Source organism: Pongo abelii, chromosome 14 (assembly GCF_028885655.2).
Source record: "Pongo abelii isolate AG06213 chromosome 14, NHGRI_mPonAbe1-v2.0_pri, whole genome shotgun sequence".
In the NCBI taxonomy this organism is placed as follows: domain Eukaryota; kingdom Metazoa; phylum Chordata; class Mammalia; order Primates; family Hominidae; genus Pongo; species Pongo abelii.
In genome coordinates this window covers 22,610,470-22,630,747 of record NC_071999.2, presented here as the reverse complement: position 1 = coordinate 22,630,747, position 20,278 = coordinate 22,610,470, and the positions used below count along the sequence as shown (strand labels likewise).

The window sequence follows — 20,278 nt, the reverse complement described above, 5'->3', positions numbered from 1 at the left end:
CTGGCTTTAATCTCCTGTCTTCTTTATGCTAGGCAGCTGTCAAAATGGAAGTTCAGGGTCACTAGAGGTTGGCACATGTCTCCAGGGTAAACACATGAGTGCTTGCATTCATCTTTGGGTCCCTGCGTTCGCTTCTGTTTTAGCTTTTGATGATTCCTTAATTTCTTGTAAGCTCAGTGATGCACTTAAAATTTTTAAGAAATTTTGTCCACCATTTTTGTCTTGTTTTAGCAGAAGAGTTGTTTAAGGTCAGCTGTACTATCGAGAATAGAAGGCCCACTTATTTAAAGAAATGCAAGGTTTTAAATGGACAGAAAAATGCATAGAGTAATATAAATTATATTCATATGCCTACCTCCTAGATTAGCAAATGTTCATATAGATGTTTTGCATACAATCTTTTAAAAACAGTAAGATATCATAGATATAATTGAAGCCCCCTTTGAGTCTCTGTAGACACCATTCCCTGCCTCGTCCTCATTTTCCACAGAGGCCATCATGGCTTCACAGTTGCTTATCCTTCCTTCTGTGCTTTTATACTCTTCCCACAAATGTAAATAACATACTATTGAGTTTTTAAAATTTTATATAAATGGTGTATTGTACACGTCTTGTCATTTGCCATTTTCATTCAGAATAATTTTCAGGGTTTATCTAGGTTGGTAAATATAGCTCTAGTTCAATTTTTACTGGCTTTATAAACCAATGTATGACTATACCGCAATGTATTCTCTCTTGGTGGAAATCTAAATTGTTACTTCTTCTTTTTTTTTTTTCTATTATAGTGTTGTAGGAACATCTTTGTGGCCTTTGTATGTATGTGGGAGAGGGGAGAAGTTCTCTGGGAATAAATGCCTAGAAGGTGGTAGAAGTGGACTTGTGCATACCTTGCTGGTTGGGACTATCAACTTTTTCTAGATAAGTCTCAATTCTAAGTGATTGTTCCATTTTATATTACCATTAGCAGTTTATAATGATACCCCAAACTTCCCCAAACACTTGTTTGTTTTTTTTTGAGAAGGCGTCTGGCTCTATCACCCAGGCTGGAGTGCCATGACGCAATCTTGGCTTCAAGTGATTCTCCCACCTCAGCTTCTTGAGTAGCAGGGACTGCAGGTGCGTGCTACCGCGACTGGCTAATTTTTGTATTTTTAGTAGAGACAGAGTTTTGCCATGTTGCCCAGGCTGGTCTTGAGCTCCTGACCTCAAGCCATCTACCTGCCTTGGCCTCCCAAAGTGCTGGCATGAGCCACCACGCCCATCCCCAAACACTTGTTTTTGCACTTAATTTTTATCTAGCCAATGAGTCAGAAATGATAGTTCCTTGTTTTAATTTGCATTTCCATGTGTTACTAGTGAGGTTGAGTGTGTTGTCATGTTTAATATCCATTTTTACTTTCTACTCTGAATTGTCTAGCCTATTGTTCATTGGCAGCATTTCTGTTGCATATTTGTTTGGATTAGGTTTGGCAGCATATAACAAAAAACTAAAATTACAGTGTTTTTTAAAAAGATAGGTTTAGTTTTTCTCACAAAAAAAGTATGGAGATAGATAGATAGATAGATATGTATATGAATGGTTTAGTGGCTGTAGGATGTCATCAGGGGCTTACAGTTCTTCTGTTTTTCTGTTTCACTATTCTTAGAGGATATCTTCGATCTTTTAAGTCTTCTCATGGTCCCAGATGATTAGTAGAACTACAGCTATCATGTCTACTTCTGGGGAACAGGAAAGAAGAGTGTTTCTAGCTGAATCATCTCCCTTTAGGGAATCCCACCTGAAACTTTGCTAATATCTTATTGGCCAGAACTTAATCCCATAGATCCTCCTAGCTAGAAATGGGTCCAGGAAATGTCATTTTAGGTGGGTAGGTGCATTGCTGCTGAGCAAATAAAATTAGGGTCTTGTTACTAAGGAAGGAGAGAAGAGTGAAGGCATAGTTGTCAGTTTCTGCTATAAGTTGTCTTTTACTTACGTTTGTGAATGTTATTATGTTCTGGGTATTAATCCTTTGTTAATTATATCCAGTGCAATTATTGCCTTCTTGAGAGGGGAAGCCAGCTGGACTTCCTGGGTCGAGTGGGGGGACTTGGGGATCTTTTCTGTGTCTAGCTAAAGGATTGTAAATGCACCAATCAGCACTCTGTAAAAACGCACCAATCAGCACTCTGTGTCTAGCTAAAGGATTGTATATGCATCAATCAGCACTCTGTAAAATGGACCAATCAGCAGGATGTGGGCGTGGACAAATAAGGGACTAAAAGCTGGCCACCCCAGCCAGCAGTGGCAACCCGCTCGGATCCCCTTACACGATGTGGAAGTTTTGTTCCTTCTCTCTTCACAATATATCTTGCTGCTGCTCACTCTTTGGGTTCGCACCACCTTTAAGAGCGGGAACACTCACCGCGAGGACCAAGAACCCACCAGAAGGAATAAGTTCCGGACACGTTCTCATCTGTGACTAGTCTTTCACTTTACTTAATGGTGCCTTTAAATTTAGGAGGTTATGATTTTAATATAGTTCAATTTACTAATTTTTAAAAAGAATTTTTGCCTTTTATTTATTAAGAAATTCTTCCCTACTTTGACATCATACTTTCCTATGTTTTCCTCCTATTAAAGTTTTGCTTTTCATTTTTAAATCTTAAGTTCACCTGGAATTTATTATTATGTACAATATGAGTAACTGTCTACTTTTATGTTTTTCCTTAGAAATTGCCAGTTGTTCCAGCACTATTTAAACAGACTATACAGTCTATTTTTTTCTCATTGATTTGTCATATGTCATAGGTTTGTTGCTGGGAATTTTCTCCATTCCATTGTTTTTTCTGCTCTAATACTGTTTTTCAAAATTGCTATTATGTCTTCATAAGTGTTTAGATTTAGATGGGTATTACCCCCTTATTCTTTTTTTTTTTTTTTTTTCTCGAGATGGAGTTTTGCTCTCGTTGTCCAGGCTAGAGTGCAATGGCGCAATCTTGGCTCACTGCAACCTCCGCCTTCCGGATTCAAGTGATTCTCCTGCCTCAGCCTCCCAAGTAGCTGGGATTACAGGCATGCGCCACCAGCCAGCTTTTTTTTTTTTTTTGTATTTAGTAGAGATGGGGTTTCACTCTGTTGGTCAGGCTGGTCTCAAACTCCTGATCTCAGGTGATCCACCCGCCTCGGCCTCCCAAAGTGCTGGGATTACAGGCGTGAGCCACCTCGCCTAGCTTCTTTTTTAAAAATTAATTTGACCCTTTTGTGCCTTTACCATTACATGAGTTAGGATTATCTTGTCATATAAACCCTATTGGGATTTTAATTGGAATCGTATTACTTGTTATAGATTAATTTTGGGAGACCTGTATGCTAGTGCAGTTCTCCTATCAATTATGAGATGAATTCATTAGCAGCATTTTGCAGGTTTCCCAACTAGTGTGCTACAGAAATGGGATTAGAAACCAGGTCTTTCTGGTTCTGTAGCCGTGAGATTGTGTAAAGGGGTTTTTGAGATAGGGCAGGCCTGTTTGTAAACAGAAGGGACCAGTGCTAAGGACAACTTTTAAGAGAAGAAGGAAAGGAAAGACAAAGAAGGAACCGAGGCTTTATGTGAGAGAGGAGGACATAGATTTAAGAGGCAGTTATAGAGGAGGGAATATTTTGCAAGAAATTGGAGAAGGTGATAGAGGAAGAACATTGGGAGGAAAAGAGACTTTAAAACGGAAGATATGTAAAGGAGCTTATACTAGAAGGCTGTTTTTGAAAGGACGTCTTTCAAATTTGAAAGGGTAGCTTTGCTAGAGAGACAGGGATTACTTAGGGCAGTGACTCTCAAATTTGTTTTGCTAGAAAGGCCCAAAACCTGAAATTTATAGTACTCTTTGTGGAATATTATGAAATATTGTTATGGCAAATTTAATTTAACAAAATGTTTCATTTTGTGTTAGTGGATTTAAATTTAGATAGGATCACTGGTAACCTCCAAAAAGTAAGGAAAGATTAAGGAGGGAAAACTGAAAGTTGAGTAAATTTTTATCACTAACTTAAAATTTTTAGTGAATGAGTCAAAGACTACCAGTATTTATGTTTTTGGTTGGTACATCTGTCATTTTCTAATTAGACTATTAAACCATCTGTCTTAGTCCATTTTCTGCTGCAATAACAGAATACTACAAACTGGATAATTTATAAACAACAGAATTTTTTTTTCTTTTTCTTTTTTTTTTTTTGAGACGGAGTCTCACATTGTCCCCCAGGCTGGAGTGCTGTGCTGCGATCTTGGCTCACTGCAACCTCCACCTCCTGGGTTTCAAGCGATTCTCCTGCCTCAGCCTCCTGAGTAGCTGGGATTATAGGCACCTGCCATCATGCCCAGCTAATTTTTGTATTTTTAGTAGAGATGGGATTTCACCACGTTGGTCAGGCTGGTCTCGAACTCCTGACCTCAGGTGATCACCCGCCTCGGCCTCCCAAAGTGCTAGGATTACAGGCGTGAGCCACCGCACCCGGCCAAGAACAGAAGTTTATTTGGTTCATGGTTCTGGAGCTGGGAAGTCCAAGAGCAGCATGGTGCCGGCATCTGATGAGGGCCTTCTAGCCGTGTTATCCTGTTGCAGAAGGACAAGTGAGCATGAGCAAGACAGAGAGAGAGAAAGAGAAATAGGGCCTAATTTAACCTTTTTTCAGGACCCTACTCTTGAGTTAGTTGGCATTAGTCTATTAATAAGGGCCAAACCCTCATGACCTAATCACCTAATCGTGGCCCCATCTCCCAATACTGTTACAATGGCAATTAAATTTTAACATGGGTTTTGGCGAACAGATTTGAACCATAGCACCGTCTGTCTCTGTCAAAGATAAACGAGAAATTAAACCTAAGAAATCCTTAAATGAGCTCTATGATATGAGTTGAACATGTGTTCTTTTCTAGTTTTGTAGCTTATTTCATATCTACCAGTAATGCCAGATTTTCAGTTTGACTTTAATATTCTCACATTTTCTTGTTTTTTAATGGTCCTATAAATGATATGTATAGTAAGCCAAGAATATTATTCAGATTTCTCTACTAGGTATCTGAGAGATGTTAGTCTACCCAACTGTGTGTCCCCAGCAATAATACTTAAGGAGGTTCAAAGCATGGGCTTTAATGTCATGCAGACCTTAATCTTTAATCTTAATCCTTAATCTTTCCTTACTTTTTGGAGGTTGCCAGTGATCCTATCTAAAATTAAATCCACTAACACAAAATGAAACATTTTGTTAAATTAAATTTGCCATAACAATATTTCATAATATTCCACAAAGAGTACTGTAAGTTTCAGGTTTTGGGCCTTTCTAGCAAAACAGATTCTGGTTATGATGCTTACTAACTTTGACATCTTGGGAATGCAACAATTTCTGAATCCTGTTTTCTCCAGATGTAAAAGAGGGGAAATAATTCCTACAGGGATGTTTTGGGGATTAAATGAGATAATGCATGTAAAGTATTTAGCCCTCTGCCTGGCAAATAAGTAGTAGATGTTGTTGTTAATAGTAGTAAAAAAGTTACAATTATTGCTGCCCAGGGAAAAGAAGAGTCTAAAGGTCCTGTAGAAAATTAGCTGGGCATGGTGGTGCGTGCCTGTAGTCCCAGCTACTGGAGGAGCTGAGGCATGAGAATTGCTTGAACCTGGGAGGTGGAGGTTGCAGTGAACCGAGATTGTGCCACTGCACTCCAGCCTGGGCAACAGAGTGACTCTGTCTCAAAAAAAGAAAAGTGCTGTGGGATTTGTAGGATTTGACAATTGGGATTCCTGACTTTTTTGAGGAAAGGATTAGTAACATGATAGAGGAAGAAGCCAAAATGAGTCAGTGCAGGCAGAAATTATAGACTCATGAATTATTTATGTGACTGTTTAGTGCCTGTGTTTCCTAATAGAATTCCATAAGGACAGGGCTTTTTCCCTTCCTTTAGTATCCCTAGTTTCTGGCATGGTGCTTGGCATATAGTCAGCCCTGAAAAATACTCTGAATAGAAACCATTTAGATATTTTGGTGTGTCTCTGTTTCTCCTTGAAATATGTCAGTTAATCTATTCATTAGTAAGTAATCTTTAGAGTTCTAATTTTGGATGCCCCTAGAACACTGATGGTGTTCTCCAGGAGATTTTGTGAACTGAAGGCAACTGAGCTGGGCTTGGAGGGTCATGGGGTTGGGGCTAGAAAGCCCAGTCTATTGAGTTAGGAATTTGTGAGCTCCAACTCTGGAAACAAATCTCAGTTTTTTCCCATCCTTGGTTTTTTTTTTTTTTTTTTGAAGATCCTTGAAATGGTCACGGGTCTCTACTACCACCTCCTATTGCTTCCAATCCTTCTGATTTATGGGATTCCATCTCTGAAGTGTGAACCCTTTTTAAGCTTTTACTATAGTGGCAATGATGAGAACATAAACAGGGAATTCAAAAAGCCCCTTTATTACTCTTTGTTTACCGAAGCTTCACAGGCTATGCAAAACACTTTAATATCTGTATTGGGTCCTGGAGGAAAACTTCTAGGGAAGGTTTTTTTCTTTTCTACCAGACAGCCTAAAGAATGATGAGTCTTACATAAATTTGAGCTATGTAAATGTAGTTTCTGTTAAGAGTTAAGACTCTGGAGTCATACTACCTGGGTTTAATTTTCAGCTCTGCTTCTTACTGATAGTGTGACATTGGGCAAATTACTTATTCTTTACATACCTCAGTTTCCTCATCTGTAAAATGGGGATAAGAATATTTCCTCCTCATAGAGTTGTTAGGGTTAGTGAGATTACCTTCCAACTTCCCTCCTCCTTCCTGTCTTTCTTCTTTCTTTCCTGTGTATGTATCTATCTAAAATAATGCCTCGTATCCTAAATGCTCAATAAATGTTAGATGCTATTAAATGCCTCTGTCTTTTGTATGTGGTAGGCCCTAGGAATTTAGAGATAAATAAAGTCCCTGGTGTCAGAGAAATAATAAAAGGAAGGGCAGGGGGCAGCAAATAAAGGTTTGTAGTCCATTATGCTAAGTTGGGTAATAGAGATGGACAAGCAATGTGTTATGTGAGGTGGAATAGAGATGTTAGTTGTGCTTGGACAACTGGGGAAAGGTGAGTGAAGGTTGATAAAGGAAGTAGAGACGGAAGCAGATTTTTGAAGGGTAACTTAAGATTTTTGAAGGGTAAGGAGTTTGACAGTGGGGAGTTTTATGGGTGAGTACCACCTGGGGAACTTTGAGGGAAAAATGTGTATTTTTGGTTTTGACTCCCAGCCTGTTGAATCCTTTGGAGTTGGAAATCTATTTGCCAGTTTTAAAAGGTTTCCAGGACTGTCTGATGCAGATAGCTTGCCATTTGGAAACCATTGCCAAGTAGATTTCAAGAAGGAATTTAAAATTTTGGTTGTAGAAAACTAAAGTGACTACCATCCTGCCATTTAATGTATTGACTTGATAATTTTATTGTTTGTATGATAATATTTAACCAGGTGGTTAATATAAATCTACTTTTAGATTATAGTTTACTATTTCTAAAATCTGACATAAATAGAATATCATCTTCATTATATTTTCAGACCTGTTCTTTCTAGTAGATTAAGTGTATGTGGAAATGAGGATGTCTTTTGGATTAACTTTAGACAATTTTTGTTTGTAGAATAACTAGCATATTAATTTGCACAATTATGCATGTGTTGTGCTTTTCAAGGATGATAAGAAAGAATGTATGATCCAGAAATTGCTTGAGGAACTCATAGATTCGTATTTGTAGCAGTATAACATGGGTAGTAGTGTTTACTCTATGCCATACACAGAGTCAGTAATGTCAGCAGACTTTGGGATTTTGTAATCCAGAGTGCTGGGATTACAGGTATGAGCCATGGTGTCTACCCTCTACAAAAATTTAAAAATTAGCCGTGTGTGGTGGCATGCCCCTGTAGTCCTGGTTACAGGAGAGGCAAAGGCGGGAGGATCCCTTGAGCCCAAGAGTTCGAGGTTACAGTGAACTATGATCATGCCACTGCACTCCAGCCTGGGCGACAGAGTGACACCCTGTTTTAAAAAACAAAACAAAAAAGACTGGGCACGGTGGCTCATGCCTGTGATCCCAGCACTTTGGGAGGCCGAGGCGGAGGTTGCAGTGAGCTGAGATCATGCCCCTGCAATGGGCAACAGAGTGACACTCCGTCTCAGGAAAAGAAAACAAAGCAATAAAACAAAAACCCCACAAGCTCATCTTGTTGAACTAGAAAAGGTGGTGGGAATAAAAAATTTGAAAATTGGTCAGGCACGATGGCTTACACCCGTAATCCTAGCACTTTGGGAGGCCAAGGCAGGCAGATCACTGAGGTATAGGAGTTGGAGGCCAGCCTGGGCAGCATAGTGAGACCCCATCTCTACAAAAAATACAAAAATTAACTGGGCTTGGCGCATGCCTGTAGTCCCAGCTACTGAGGAGACTGAGGCAGGAGGATTACTTGAGCCCTGGAGGTTGAGGCTGCAGTGAGCCGTGATCGTGCTACTGTACTTCAGTCTGGGCAACAGAGTGAGGCTGTCTCCAAAACAGACAAAAAACACAAAAAGCAAACAAACAAAATAATTTGAAAATGGAAAGACAAAAATACTTCTAGAATATAGTTTGCTGTTCAGTTTTTTTTTTTTTTTTTTTTGAGACAAGGTCTTACTCTGTCACCTAGGCTCTAGTGCAGTGGCGTGATCTTGACTCACTGCAACCTCTGCCTCCTGGGTTCAAGTGATTTTCTTGCCTCAGCCTCGCTAGTAGCTGGGATTACAGGCTCCTGCCACTGAGCCCGACTCATTTTTGTATTTTTAGTAGAGATGGGGTTTCACCATGTTGGCCAGGCAGGTGATCTACCCTCCTCGATCTCCCAAAGTGTTGGGATTACGGGCATGAGCCACCACACCCAGCCCTCACAGTTTTATTAGTAAATTTTTTTTTTTTTTTTAATTGAGATGGAGTCTGGCTCTGTTTTCCAGGCTGGAGTGCAGCAGCGGGATCTCAGCTCATTGCAACCTCTGCCGCCTGGGTTCAAGTGATTCTCGTGCTTCACCCTCCTAAGTAGCTGGGATTTACAGGTGTGCACCACCATGCCTGGCTAATTTTTTTGTATTTTTAGTAGAGACGGGGTTTCACCATGTTGGCCAGGCTGGTCTCGAACTCCTGACCCCAGGTGACCTGTACTCTTCGGCCTTCCAAAGTGCTGGAATTACAGGTGTGAACCACCACGCTCAAAATTCTTTTTAAAGAAGTGTTAAGAATTTAACACAATTCTTTTTTTTTTTTTGAGACAGAGTTTCACTCCTTCACCCAGGCTAGAGTGCAGTGGCACCATATCAGCTCACTGCAACCTCTGCCTCACGGGTTCAAGCGATTCTCATGCTTCTGCCTCTGAGTAGCTGGGAGGTGTGCACCACCACACCCGGCTAATATTTTCGTATTTGTAGTAGAGACTGGGTTTCACCTTGTTGCCCGGCTGGTCTCAAATTCCTGATCTCAAATTATCCTCCCTCCTTGGCCTCCCAAAGTGCTAGGATTACAGGCGTGAGCCACTGGGACCAGCCAACACAGTTCTTTAATGGAAATATTTTCATTTTTATCTAGAGAACTGTAGAGGGTGCTATATGATTAGGAATAGTAGTCTGAACTGGCTTTAGCTAATTATAAGAATTCTCTGAAGCCAGAGATTCACAGTAGTTAGTTTTTCCTGGGTGAATAACTTTTTTTTTTTATTATTTTGACTGAAATTAGTGACTAATGTTGCATAATTGATATAATTTATAATGAGTGTTGATCTAATATAATTGTAACATTTTTCATCATCTAGATTATTTAATATAATTGAAATTATGATTTGCCCTCTTTATTCAGTGGTTTGAATAATAAAGGTTTATTTTTCTGCCATCTACCTCTAGCCTCCTTTCCTAAATTAAGTATTTGTAAGTCTTAATAGTAAGTTAAAAGTTAACCAAACCATGTAACAGGAATGTACATTTTAGGTAGATCTGGCTCAGAAGATTATTATCTTTAGAAGAACAATTGTTACACCAAAATGGTATTTAAAAACTTGGGCAGACTTTAGAAATTGTTTTTGTTAAGAGAGAAGTCTGGATTTTTTTGAGTGATTAGTTTATTATTCAGAAATACATTTCATAAATTCCAAACTTTAACTGTTCCCAAATTTTTCTAGCTTGATAGTGATTTTAGAAAACTTGAGGTGGAATAATATTTGATCCTGTGTCTTAAAGGATTGCTTTTGGAAATTGATTTTTAGTAACTTGGATTCAATATCCCCAGTATTGAAGAATTTTGAAGTTATTTGAACTAGGTCAAGTTAGTCCAAGTGGTATATTTTGGAAGAAAAGGTGATAATAAGTCAGCTACATGTTAAAACCCCAAAAAATGTTAGATAAGTATCTATTTTTCTCAAATGCAGGTTTTTAAAAAACCTTTAAAGGATTCTGACCCAAACCTTGTCAGGAATTTTTTCCTTTTTTCTGAAACCATGTTTTAAACATTTATTATCAAGTTTTATACTATAATTCCTTAAAAAGCAAGAATTTGTTCTTCTTGCCCCCCAAAAGTGAAGGCATTTTCTGTTCTTGTGGGTAAAAATATTGATATTGTTTAAGCTTTGTCATTAGATAAGTGTATCTGTTCTTGTTTTTAACTCTCAAGGCACCACCTTCCATGGTCAATAATGAACAACGCCAGCATGCAGAGCACATATTCTTATCATTTAGGAAATCAAAATCACCATTTGCAGTTTGCAAGCATATTTTGGGTAAGTATTCACTTAAAAAATATAAAGTATTTTGGCATAATCAGATCTGGGTTTGCTGTCTTAAACATTAGCTATTTTAAATTCCTTTTTAAAAACCTGGTTTGTATAGTTACAATTATTTAAATTAATAATCATTCTACTGGAGTAGCTTTAAAGATATTCTGTAAAGCCAGACAGGAAACTTTGTTTTTACTTTGGATTTTTTCCCCCTAGATATAGTGTTCATAATTTGCTTTATTATTGACCATAACATGAAGGCTGTTAATAGTAAAGAGAAAAATTTTGTATTTTTTCAGTTTTCAAATGTCATTTATTACAGGATATGTACTATAATATCTTTTAGCCCAGTCTTAGTTTTAAAATTAAGATTGTTTTTGGAGATTTCTACATTTTCTTTTAGTTGTTTTCCATAGTTTTTTTTTTTTTTTTTTTTTTTTTTTACCATTTAGTTTGTACTCAGCTTGCTTAATGAATATTAGTCATTTCTGCATAGGGTATCGCTGTATGTATCCTAAAATAAAGCACCAATTTTTTCTTTTGTCAAATATGTTTTATGAGTATCTTATGTCTGACATGTACAGAAAAGATTTCTTCTAAAAGAATCAAATATAACTGTCTTATCCAAAGATGGCATTTTCTAAGAGTTATATATGATGTGCCATCTGTCTCTTAGATATTTTTCAATAGTAGTAAGAGAGACTTCATTGGTTATTGTTATTTTATAACCTGATTACTGCTGGCTGATTTTTTTAGTGGGAGCCATCTTTTGTAAGGCTCTAGTAGGCTACTTGAGTCGTCTGTGACCATAAAATTGGTTAGTCGAGTATTAGGAACTAGAACATCTGACTTTTACTCTTGTGCTTTTAGTAAGGCTTATCTATAGCTACCAATAGGCTGGTTTCCAGATTGAAATAAACTACAATTAAAGTTATGTGTTAAAAATGCTTTACATATAAGGGCTTATGAAAGAGAGTTGTTCGATTGTAGTGGAAAAGAGTGCTGATGTAGCAACTATGACATCTAGGTGCCAGTGGTGCACCTTGAGGAAGTCAGTTCACCTCCCTGGGCCTCTTTTTCATCTGCCTTATGGCAATAACGATACCATTTGCCTTAATGGATTTGCTGTCTTAAATTGTTTCGTGAGGTGAAAATGTAATTACTTTTCATTATGTAAAAGCACTTTGTGAACAGTGAGGTAAATGTCATGGCCATATACTTGATTTTAAACAGCTTTTAAAAAATGTAATTGGCTTAAAAAATGCTGTGTTCTCTGTTTGCAAGGAACTAGCAACAGTGGTGAAGGTGGCTCTGTCTCATTTAGGAGTTAGGTCTTAGCAGAGGAACAGGTTCAACAACTACCTTTTAAATTCTCACTGAAGCCATTTTAATTAACTTACTTATTTCAGTGGTCAGCTTTTATAGTTGTGTGGATTCGTTTCTGGCACTAAGAAGATTTAACGTATACCTGTGGAGGATATTTAACTCAATGTTAAAGGAAGCAAAACTAAACAGCGTAAAGAGTTTAAGGGAGCATTAACTCATCCTTACTGCCTTGAAATTGTTCAGCATTAATAGATTTAGAAAACCGTTGTGTTAAACTATTAACCTAAAATAATTTGAGTCTGGTTTTCATGGCATATGCCTTAACGACGTTGACTAGGATTCCATCAGTGTTTCATCTGACTTTCTATTGGAATTCAGTGTCATTCTACACTAGTTGGGAAATAGTTGATCTAACTTACAAGTATTTTATTAGAGTGTATTTGTTTATACCATTCTTTCCTTTTTAGAATATGTATATTTTATGAAGTATTGTTGCTTTGTTATGATTGAGCTTGTTTTGGAATACTTTTGTTTTCCTGATAAAATTTTCTAAAGAGTAGTATTGCTAGTTCTGGCCATGCTTTTAAAATGAGTTTGGGTTTTGTGACACTGACTATTTAAAAGGTGGAGTGCATGTATTACAAGCATAATCATTAATGTACTGCAAAGCCCTGTGTTACATTAATGTTTACATCTAAACTTCACAGAAAATCTTTTCACTCCTTATTCGGTTGCCACCAGCACAGAAGGGTAAATTCCTCTACGAAGACTTCTCATACAAGTGGCAGTCAATCGCAGTTCAGAATTTTCACATTCTTGTTTAGGGATTGTGTGTCGTTTTTATAGAAGGTCTGGGTAATATATTCTACTAAAGGGGAGACTTTCTTTGATGCTTCCCTTTTCTGGCCTCTTAAAATACTTCCTTCTCACTTCTAACTTGAGTTTTATATGTTGCTCATTTTTCCTCATTTCTTTCTCTTCTTATCCTTTTGTTTTCATTCTAGTTTTTATTTTCTTTGCTCTTTTCTGTGTATGTGTGGTGTATGTATCTGTGCGTGCATGTGGCATGCTTGTGCATTTAGTCAGAAGAGCACTTTTAGACTTCTTCACTTCAGAAGTCTTTGGCACTTAGGAATTTAAATTTTTTTAGGGTCAAATGTTCCTTTAAAAAAACAAGTGAGTTCTATTCTTGTTAAAGAAATAATCAAGAACTGTGAGGGATTGGTTTACTTCTTCTGGAGCTAACTTTGTGGCATTCTTTTGCTCTTTCTCAGGGAGAAATGGATTTCTTTGACTTCTGATCTCAGAAGTGCCAAAACAAAACAAAATAATAAACCACCAAAAAGTCAGTTAAACTAGTAAACTTTTACATCTCTGGAAAATTGTTTCCTTAGTAGTGCTGTCAGTCATTGGGAATTAATAAATCATCTTCCATCTGAGACTTTTTGTCATTAGTTGATGGGCATAGGTATCACTGAGTCAAAGAGTAGACTTTTGGAGCTTATATTGCCTGTGCTTTGGACAGAAATACTTAAGGCCAGAGAGTTGATTGTAGTAGCTGTATATCTGTGGCTTCACTACTGGGGTTTTTTCTTTTTTAAAAAATCTTTTTGGTCAGAATGTAGTGCTTTTCCTGTATTATTAACTTTAACTTTTGTCTTCATGTTTCTGTGTTTCTGTTTAGTTTCAGATGGCTGACAAAATTCAAATGAATTTTATTTACATAATTATTATTAAAGAAGGTTACTGTGGTAGCAAATGAAAGCCTTTTGCTAAAGTGACCTAAAATAATTTATTCTCTGGACAGTGTCCTAGTCAGTGGCAGATCTTCCCAAAAGTAGTTAGTTTAGAAATTCTAGATGAGGCTGGCTGTGGTGGCTCACACCTGTAATCCCAGCACTTTGGGAGGCTGAGGTGAGTGGATCACCTGAGGTTGGGAGTTCAAGACCAACCTGACCAACATGGAAAAACCCCGTCTCTACTAAAAATACAAAATTAGCTGGGCATGTTGGCGCATGTCTGTAATCCCAGCTACTCAGGAGGCTGAGGCAGGAGAATCACTTGAACCCGGGAGGCAGAGGTTGTGGTGAGCCGAGATCGTGCCATTGCATTCTAGTCTCGGCAACAAGAGCAAAACTCCATCTCAAAAAAAAAAAAAAAAAAAAAATGCTAGATGAATTGTGAGTTCTTCATGAAAACCCTGTAGTTTCAGGCATCTTTATAACAGAGAGCAAAAGTAACTCATATGTATTTGTGAAGTTCTAATTTCATACTGGTAGGCTTCTAGAGTACCTTCTAGCATCTCTTGCATATTTCTACTATGTATAAGTTAAATTTATGACAGCTAATAATGGTTTTTATGAGAAAGGGTAATTTATTAGTTTAGGAAAATTTCTTCTTTTAAATTAGGAATTTGGCTTTTTTTTTTTTTTTTTTATTCTTCCATTCTTAGAGTCAGCTTCTTATGGGAGTAGTCATTTAGAGATCATCATTTAATACCATGCAGAGGTGTCTAAGAAAAAGAATTAAGAAACTTTTGTGTCTTGAAAATTTTGAATATTCATCTTCTATAACTGCCCCCTCACATCCAACACCCACCCACCTCCAAAGGGCAGAAAAAGGCTTGAATGTAAAAACAAATAGTTAGAAATAGGAATGTTTCAGTGCTCATTAACAATGAAAGTGCTTATTTGCTCTGTCTTCAGTGGCGTGTGTGTTTCAGGGTAGATTAGTATTGCCCAAGGAACATTTACCAGCCATGTGACCTCAGTTTCCTCTCTGTCTCTTGGGGCATCCTTCATTCAGCTCCTGTAAAATGGAGGAATTGATTTAGATGGTCTTTGGAGTTCTATAACTAAAATTCTGAGAGTACCTTAGATTTTGCTTCATTGTTGAAATCCATGGTTAAGGATTTCCAGTTTCTTGTCCTTAAAATTTTTACTATTGCAGTAGAAAATGAAGATAGGCAAACATCATTTTCTTTAAGAGGAGGTTTATAATGAGAGCTTATTTGAATTACCTTTATGAGACAGTACCATATTTCTCTTTAAGTGATCTAAATAGATGGAGCTGGGTCCCTTTTTTTTTTTTTTAACTCCTAGAACTTTAAACACATCTTTTCTAATAGGTTCACATTTTTATAAGCTATTGCTTTATTTTAATTATTTATTATATTTTAAAGTTTCTAAATTTGTATCAATTCTGATTATCATCTCAATTAGAGTTCATGTTAAGATAGCATAGAATAATCAAAACTTTAAAAAAAGGTTCAAATTGGTTTCTCTTAGTGGTTTTGGTATGATCAAAACTCCTGTGTAGTAGTCTAATATGATAGGAATTTATATAGGGTACACCTTTTCTCATACATTTTTATAGCTGAATGTGTCAAGAACACTTGTAAGATTTTTAAATGACCTGAGCTTGAATAGGAGAGAAAATGGTGTGCTTGACTGTATATATCTTCATGCTCTTCTGATATATTCTTGAAGGTGCCAGTCTATGCCTAGAGATAATTTCTCATGGCTTTCAGATATGCATGTCCAGTGGTCTTGGCAAATAATCTGGAGTCTAATCATGGGCTTTTCATGGATTTCACATGATGGTTATTTTTTAGAGCCTCAGAAAATTTCTACTTTTTCTTGACTTCATTTCGACTATTTCTCCCTGTTGATAATGCTGTTTGGGAAACTGATTGTAGTGGTATTGGTGAATAAAGGAAAAAATAGAAAATTAATATAAAAAATTTTCAAAGTGTGTTAATTTTCTATTTTTTCTCCCCTGATTTAGATTTTAGATCAGATACTATAACTTGCTAGCTAAGGCTGGGTCTTTCTAAGTGTAGCTTTGGGATTTTACTCAGTTTGATCAGTATTGCAATCAGAAAATTCACAAGCATTTCTCACCTTGTGTAAATGTGACTTATATTGTTTTTTACATTTTGAGAAAGAAAACCTAAACATGATTGTTTTTATTTCTGAACTTGCTATTGGAGATGGGTCATCCTGCTGAAAGCTTAATACTTAAAAACGAAATATTTTAACAGCATGGCTCATCACAGATAGTAATGTTCAATGACTAGTTTATTAAAATGTTTTTCAGATACAAAGTTCTGTTTTGCACAGGGTGAGAATCTTAGGAAATTTTTTGATTGCTTTATATTTTTATTTTATTTTTTTTAAAGCTGTGTTATTTTTTAGTTCTTCATGCTTTGGAAGTAACAGTTGAAGAGAGGTGAGGAAAGTTTGTGAAAATTGTGATCGGTGATTAGCTGCCACCTGCCTGAGGTGTCTTCTGAGAGGAACTAACCTCTTTGTGGTGCTAGAGCAAGGTCACTGGATAAAAAAAAGAACAGGTAACCATCTTATTCCTTGTCTGAAAAGTTCTGTTTTAAAATTAATAAATGCAAAATGTTCAAGGTAAAATGAATTATTGTTTAAATAAAGTTTTTAATTTTCTCCTCAGAAACTAGTAAAGTGGACTATGTCCTTTTTCAAGCTGCCACAGCCATAATGGAAGCAGTTGTCCGAGAATGGATTCTCTTGGAAAAAGGTAGCATCGAGTCTCTGCGAACATTCCTTTTAACCTATGTCTTACAAAGGCCCAAGTAAGTACATGGAGGGGGACTGCTGAAATACTTTTGCTGAGCTTATGTGTATCTTTTTAGAGCTTTTTTTGTTTGCATTTTAAAAACTTTTGGGTGGGTATAGTGGCTCACACCTATAATCTCAGCACTTTGGGAGGCTGAGAGGGAGGATCTCCTTGAGCCCAGGAGTTTGAGATCAGTCTGGGTAACATAGTGAGACCCCATCTCTACGAAGTATAAAAAAAGAAAAAAAATTTAAAAAGCTATAGATGTTTAAAGTTAAGTTCTATGTGGGGCTCGTATTTTAAACACTTGTATACACATGATTGTAGGTAGTTTTGGTGCATAATGGAATAATACCTTTTATTTAAGCTTTTGGTACTATTTTTGTTTTCTTTGAAAAGATTGTGCTGGATATTAGTTTTTTGTTGTTGTTGTTGAGTTGTGAAGAACTTAGTTATAAATAAAAGTTGACCTTAGATTAGATGAAGAACCTTTATATTTACCTGTTCTTTTGATGCTTAGTAGAGGTGAAAAATGGTTAAGTATTAATATAACACAGGTGAGTATCCTAAAACAGGGGAGAGAGAAGAAGCTGAGTACCACTAACAAATCAAATGTTACATATATATGTACATAGAAGTGCATAGAGGGCCGGGCGTGGTGACTCACACCTGTAATCCCAGCACTTTGGGAGGCCAAGCCAGGCAGATCACGAGGTCAAGAGATCAAGACGATCCTGGCCAATATGCTGAAACCCCGTCTCTACTAAAAATACAAAAATTAGCTGTGTGTGGTGGCACGCGCCTCTAGTCCCAGCTACTCGGGAGTCTGAGGCAAGAGAATTGCTTTAACCTGGGAGGTTGCAGTGAGCCGAGATCATTGCATCACTGCCGAGATAATTGCATCTGTCCAGCCTGGTGACAGAGCAAGACTCCTTCTCAAAAAAAAGGGAAATGTGCATAGAAGAGGTTCTATAAGAAATTCCAAAATCTTTAAGTAGCTTCCATTGAAAATAGGATGCGTTTTGAGGAATGAGGTGAAAGTAAATTTTCTTTTTATACATATCTGTATTGCTTAAACGTTTTACAAAATTATGTACATTTATTTCTTGAATGATTTAAAAAAAATATCAGGCCTGATGCGGTGGCTCATGCCTATAATTCCAGCACTTTGGCAGGCTGAGGTGGGTGGCTCACTTGAGGTCAAGGGTTCGAGACCAGCCTGGCCAACATGGTGAAACCCCATCTCTACTAAAAATACAAAAGTTAGTCGGGCGTGGTAGCGCATGCCTGTAGTCCCAGCTACTTGGGAGGCTGAATCAGGAGAATCACTCGAACCTGGGAAGGCAGAGGTTGCAATGAGCCAAGATTGAGCCACTGCACTCCAGCCTAGGTGGCAGAGTGGGACTCCGTCTCAAAAAAAAAAAAAAGAGGAAAACTATCAGCTATATAACTTTTGATTTACTATTTACCTTTTTTTGTTAAGTTCCCCAAAGACCATGTATTCTTTTAAGAATAGACAATGCACTTGTATGTTTACTGTTTGTGCAATTGAATACTTTAGATGTTCATTTCCAAAATCATTGAAGAAAAAATTTTGTTATGTAATCAGAAATGTGTGTGCTTAGGAATGGTGATTAATGGCAATAAACATACACATAAAATTTTAATTTTAGAGCATACTGTCATGCATTTGTTTCTGTTGACTGTACCCTGGCAGTCTGAGTTAATAATATTTAATAATACTGACATGACTTTAGCACTTTGTTAACTGCTAACTGCCTTACATACAAAAAAAAAAAAAAAAAAAAAAAACATGAGAGACCAAAGGCAAAGGTTCTGTAGCCTATTAGTGTTGCAGGTTTAGTGGATAATGTGTCCTGTAGATAAGTGGATTTACATGTTTGTGAGGAGGACATGGCTAGTTTTTTTCCGGTTTTCATAGAATAAGGAAGTCTTGTCCCTGGTTTGAAACCTTTCTTTTCTCTGTCATGCTGGATTGATTGATTGGTTTTTGTTTGGTGGGTCCATTTGGATGTGATACTAGTTTGCTCTTTTGTTGTTTTTATTTGACCATATTTGCTAGACCTGACAGGACTGTTTTTCTTTTGACCCCTCTGTACATAAAGAAAGGTAAGTACGGGTGAGTAGAGGTCTTGACAATGTCAGCAAGTGCTTGTTCCGTTATTTTGTTCGTTGTTTTGCACACAATGTAATTCAGACACATCAAAATTTATATTATCAATTGCAACCATGGAAGAGGTATGTGTTTTGTTGAATTCTACTAAAATGATATTTGTTGTGATATTTTTCTTTACCCTACGAAAATATTTTGAAATCAATTATGATAGTGTGCTTGTTGTTAAACACAAGTTGAGAAAACCTTCATATTTATTTATATTTATGTAATAAAAGAAAATAAGCCTTAGGGCCTCTGTGTTTATAGAAGTTTATATGTGGGAAGGTTAAAAAAAATTGTTTTTGGCTTCTAGGCCTAAAATGTTAGAGTTTTCTGAAGAGCAGTCTATTTATGTGACTTTGGGAAACTAACATAAAGTCTCTTTAATATTCTGTTTTACCTGTAGATCAGGGACTTGGTACCCATCTCATATGGTTGATGTCAGGATTAGATGAGATAGTTCTGAGCACAGTGCCTGGTGGGGAGTAAAAGCATTGGCTGCTACAGCCGTCATCATCAGGACCAGCCTTCCTTACGGAGTCAGGGCCAGCAGGGGAGCTTCAGGTCAACTAGAGCAGTTCTTTCTTGTGGAGCTGTTTAGTTGTCATAGCCTTTTCTCCCCCTTGTCCCCATTCCCCAACCTGAGAACCACTGAACTCTGGAGACCTTGGTAGACTTAAATGTGTAAGAAATTTTCATTACGTATATGTGTCTGGTCTCATATTATTCAAAATAATCTCATTCTTTTTTTTTCCTTTTTATTTGTTCTTTTTTTTTTTTTAATTTTTTTTGAGATGGAGCCTTGCTCTGTTGCCAGGCTGGAGTGCAGTGGCACAATCTCTGCTCACTGCAACATCTGCCTCCTGGGTTCATGCGATTCTCCTGCCCCAGCCTCCCGAGTAGCTGGGACTAGAGGTGCGTGCCACCACACCCAGCTAATTTTTGTATTTTTTGTTTGTTTGTTTTTTGAGACGGAGTCTCGCTCTGTCATCCAGGCTGGAGTGCAGTGGTGTGATCTCAGCTCACTGAAAGCTCCGCCTCCCGGGTTTACGCCATTCTCCTGTCTCAGCCTCCCAAGTAGCTGGGACTACAGGTGCCCGCCACCACGCCTGGCTAATTTTTTATATTCTTAGTAGAGACAGGGTTTCACTGTGTTAGTCAGGATGGTCTCCATTTCCTGACTTCGTGATCCGCCCGCTTCGGCCTCCCAGAGTGCTGGGATTACAGGCGTGAGCCACCATGCACGGCCTAATTTTTGTATTTTTAGTAGAGATGGTTTCAGCATGTTGGTCAGGATGGTCTTGATCTCTTGACCTCATGATCTTCCCACCTCGGCCTCCCAAAGTGCTGGTATTACAAGCGTGAGCCACCGTGCCCAGCCTCCTTTTCAGTTTTTTAAATTGAGACAGGGTCTT

At 37.5% G+C, this 20,278-nt stretch overlaps 1 protein-coding gene across 5 annotated transcripts in view; it reads left to right on the top strand.

Annotated features, from left to right (window-relative positions):
- XPO4 (exportin 4) overlaps positions 1 to 20,278 on the top strand; it is a 124,863-nt gene that overhangs the window by 24,036 nt on the left and 80,549 nt on the right. For 2 of the 5 annotated variants that reach the window (XM_024257687.3, XM_054528793.2), the window contains exons 2-3: positions 10,672 to 10,777; positions 16,562 to 16,703. In XM_024257687.3, the coding sequence (XP_024113455.1) occupies positions 10,672 to 10,777; positions 16,562 to 16,703 (248 nt within the window). Of the gene's footprint in view, positions 1 to 10,670; positions 10,778 to 16,284; positions 16,452 to 16,561; positions 16,704 to 20,278 lie in introns of those variants that run through there. The other 3 variants (XM_054528794.2, XM_054528795.2, XM_054528797.1) reach the window with 3 other exon arrangements.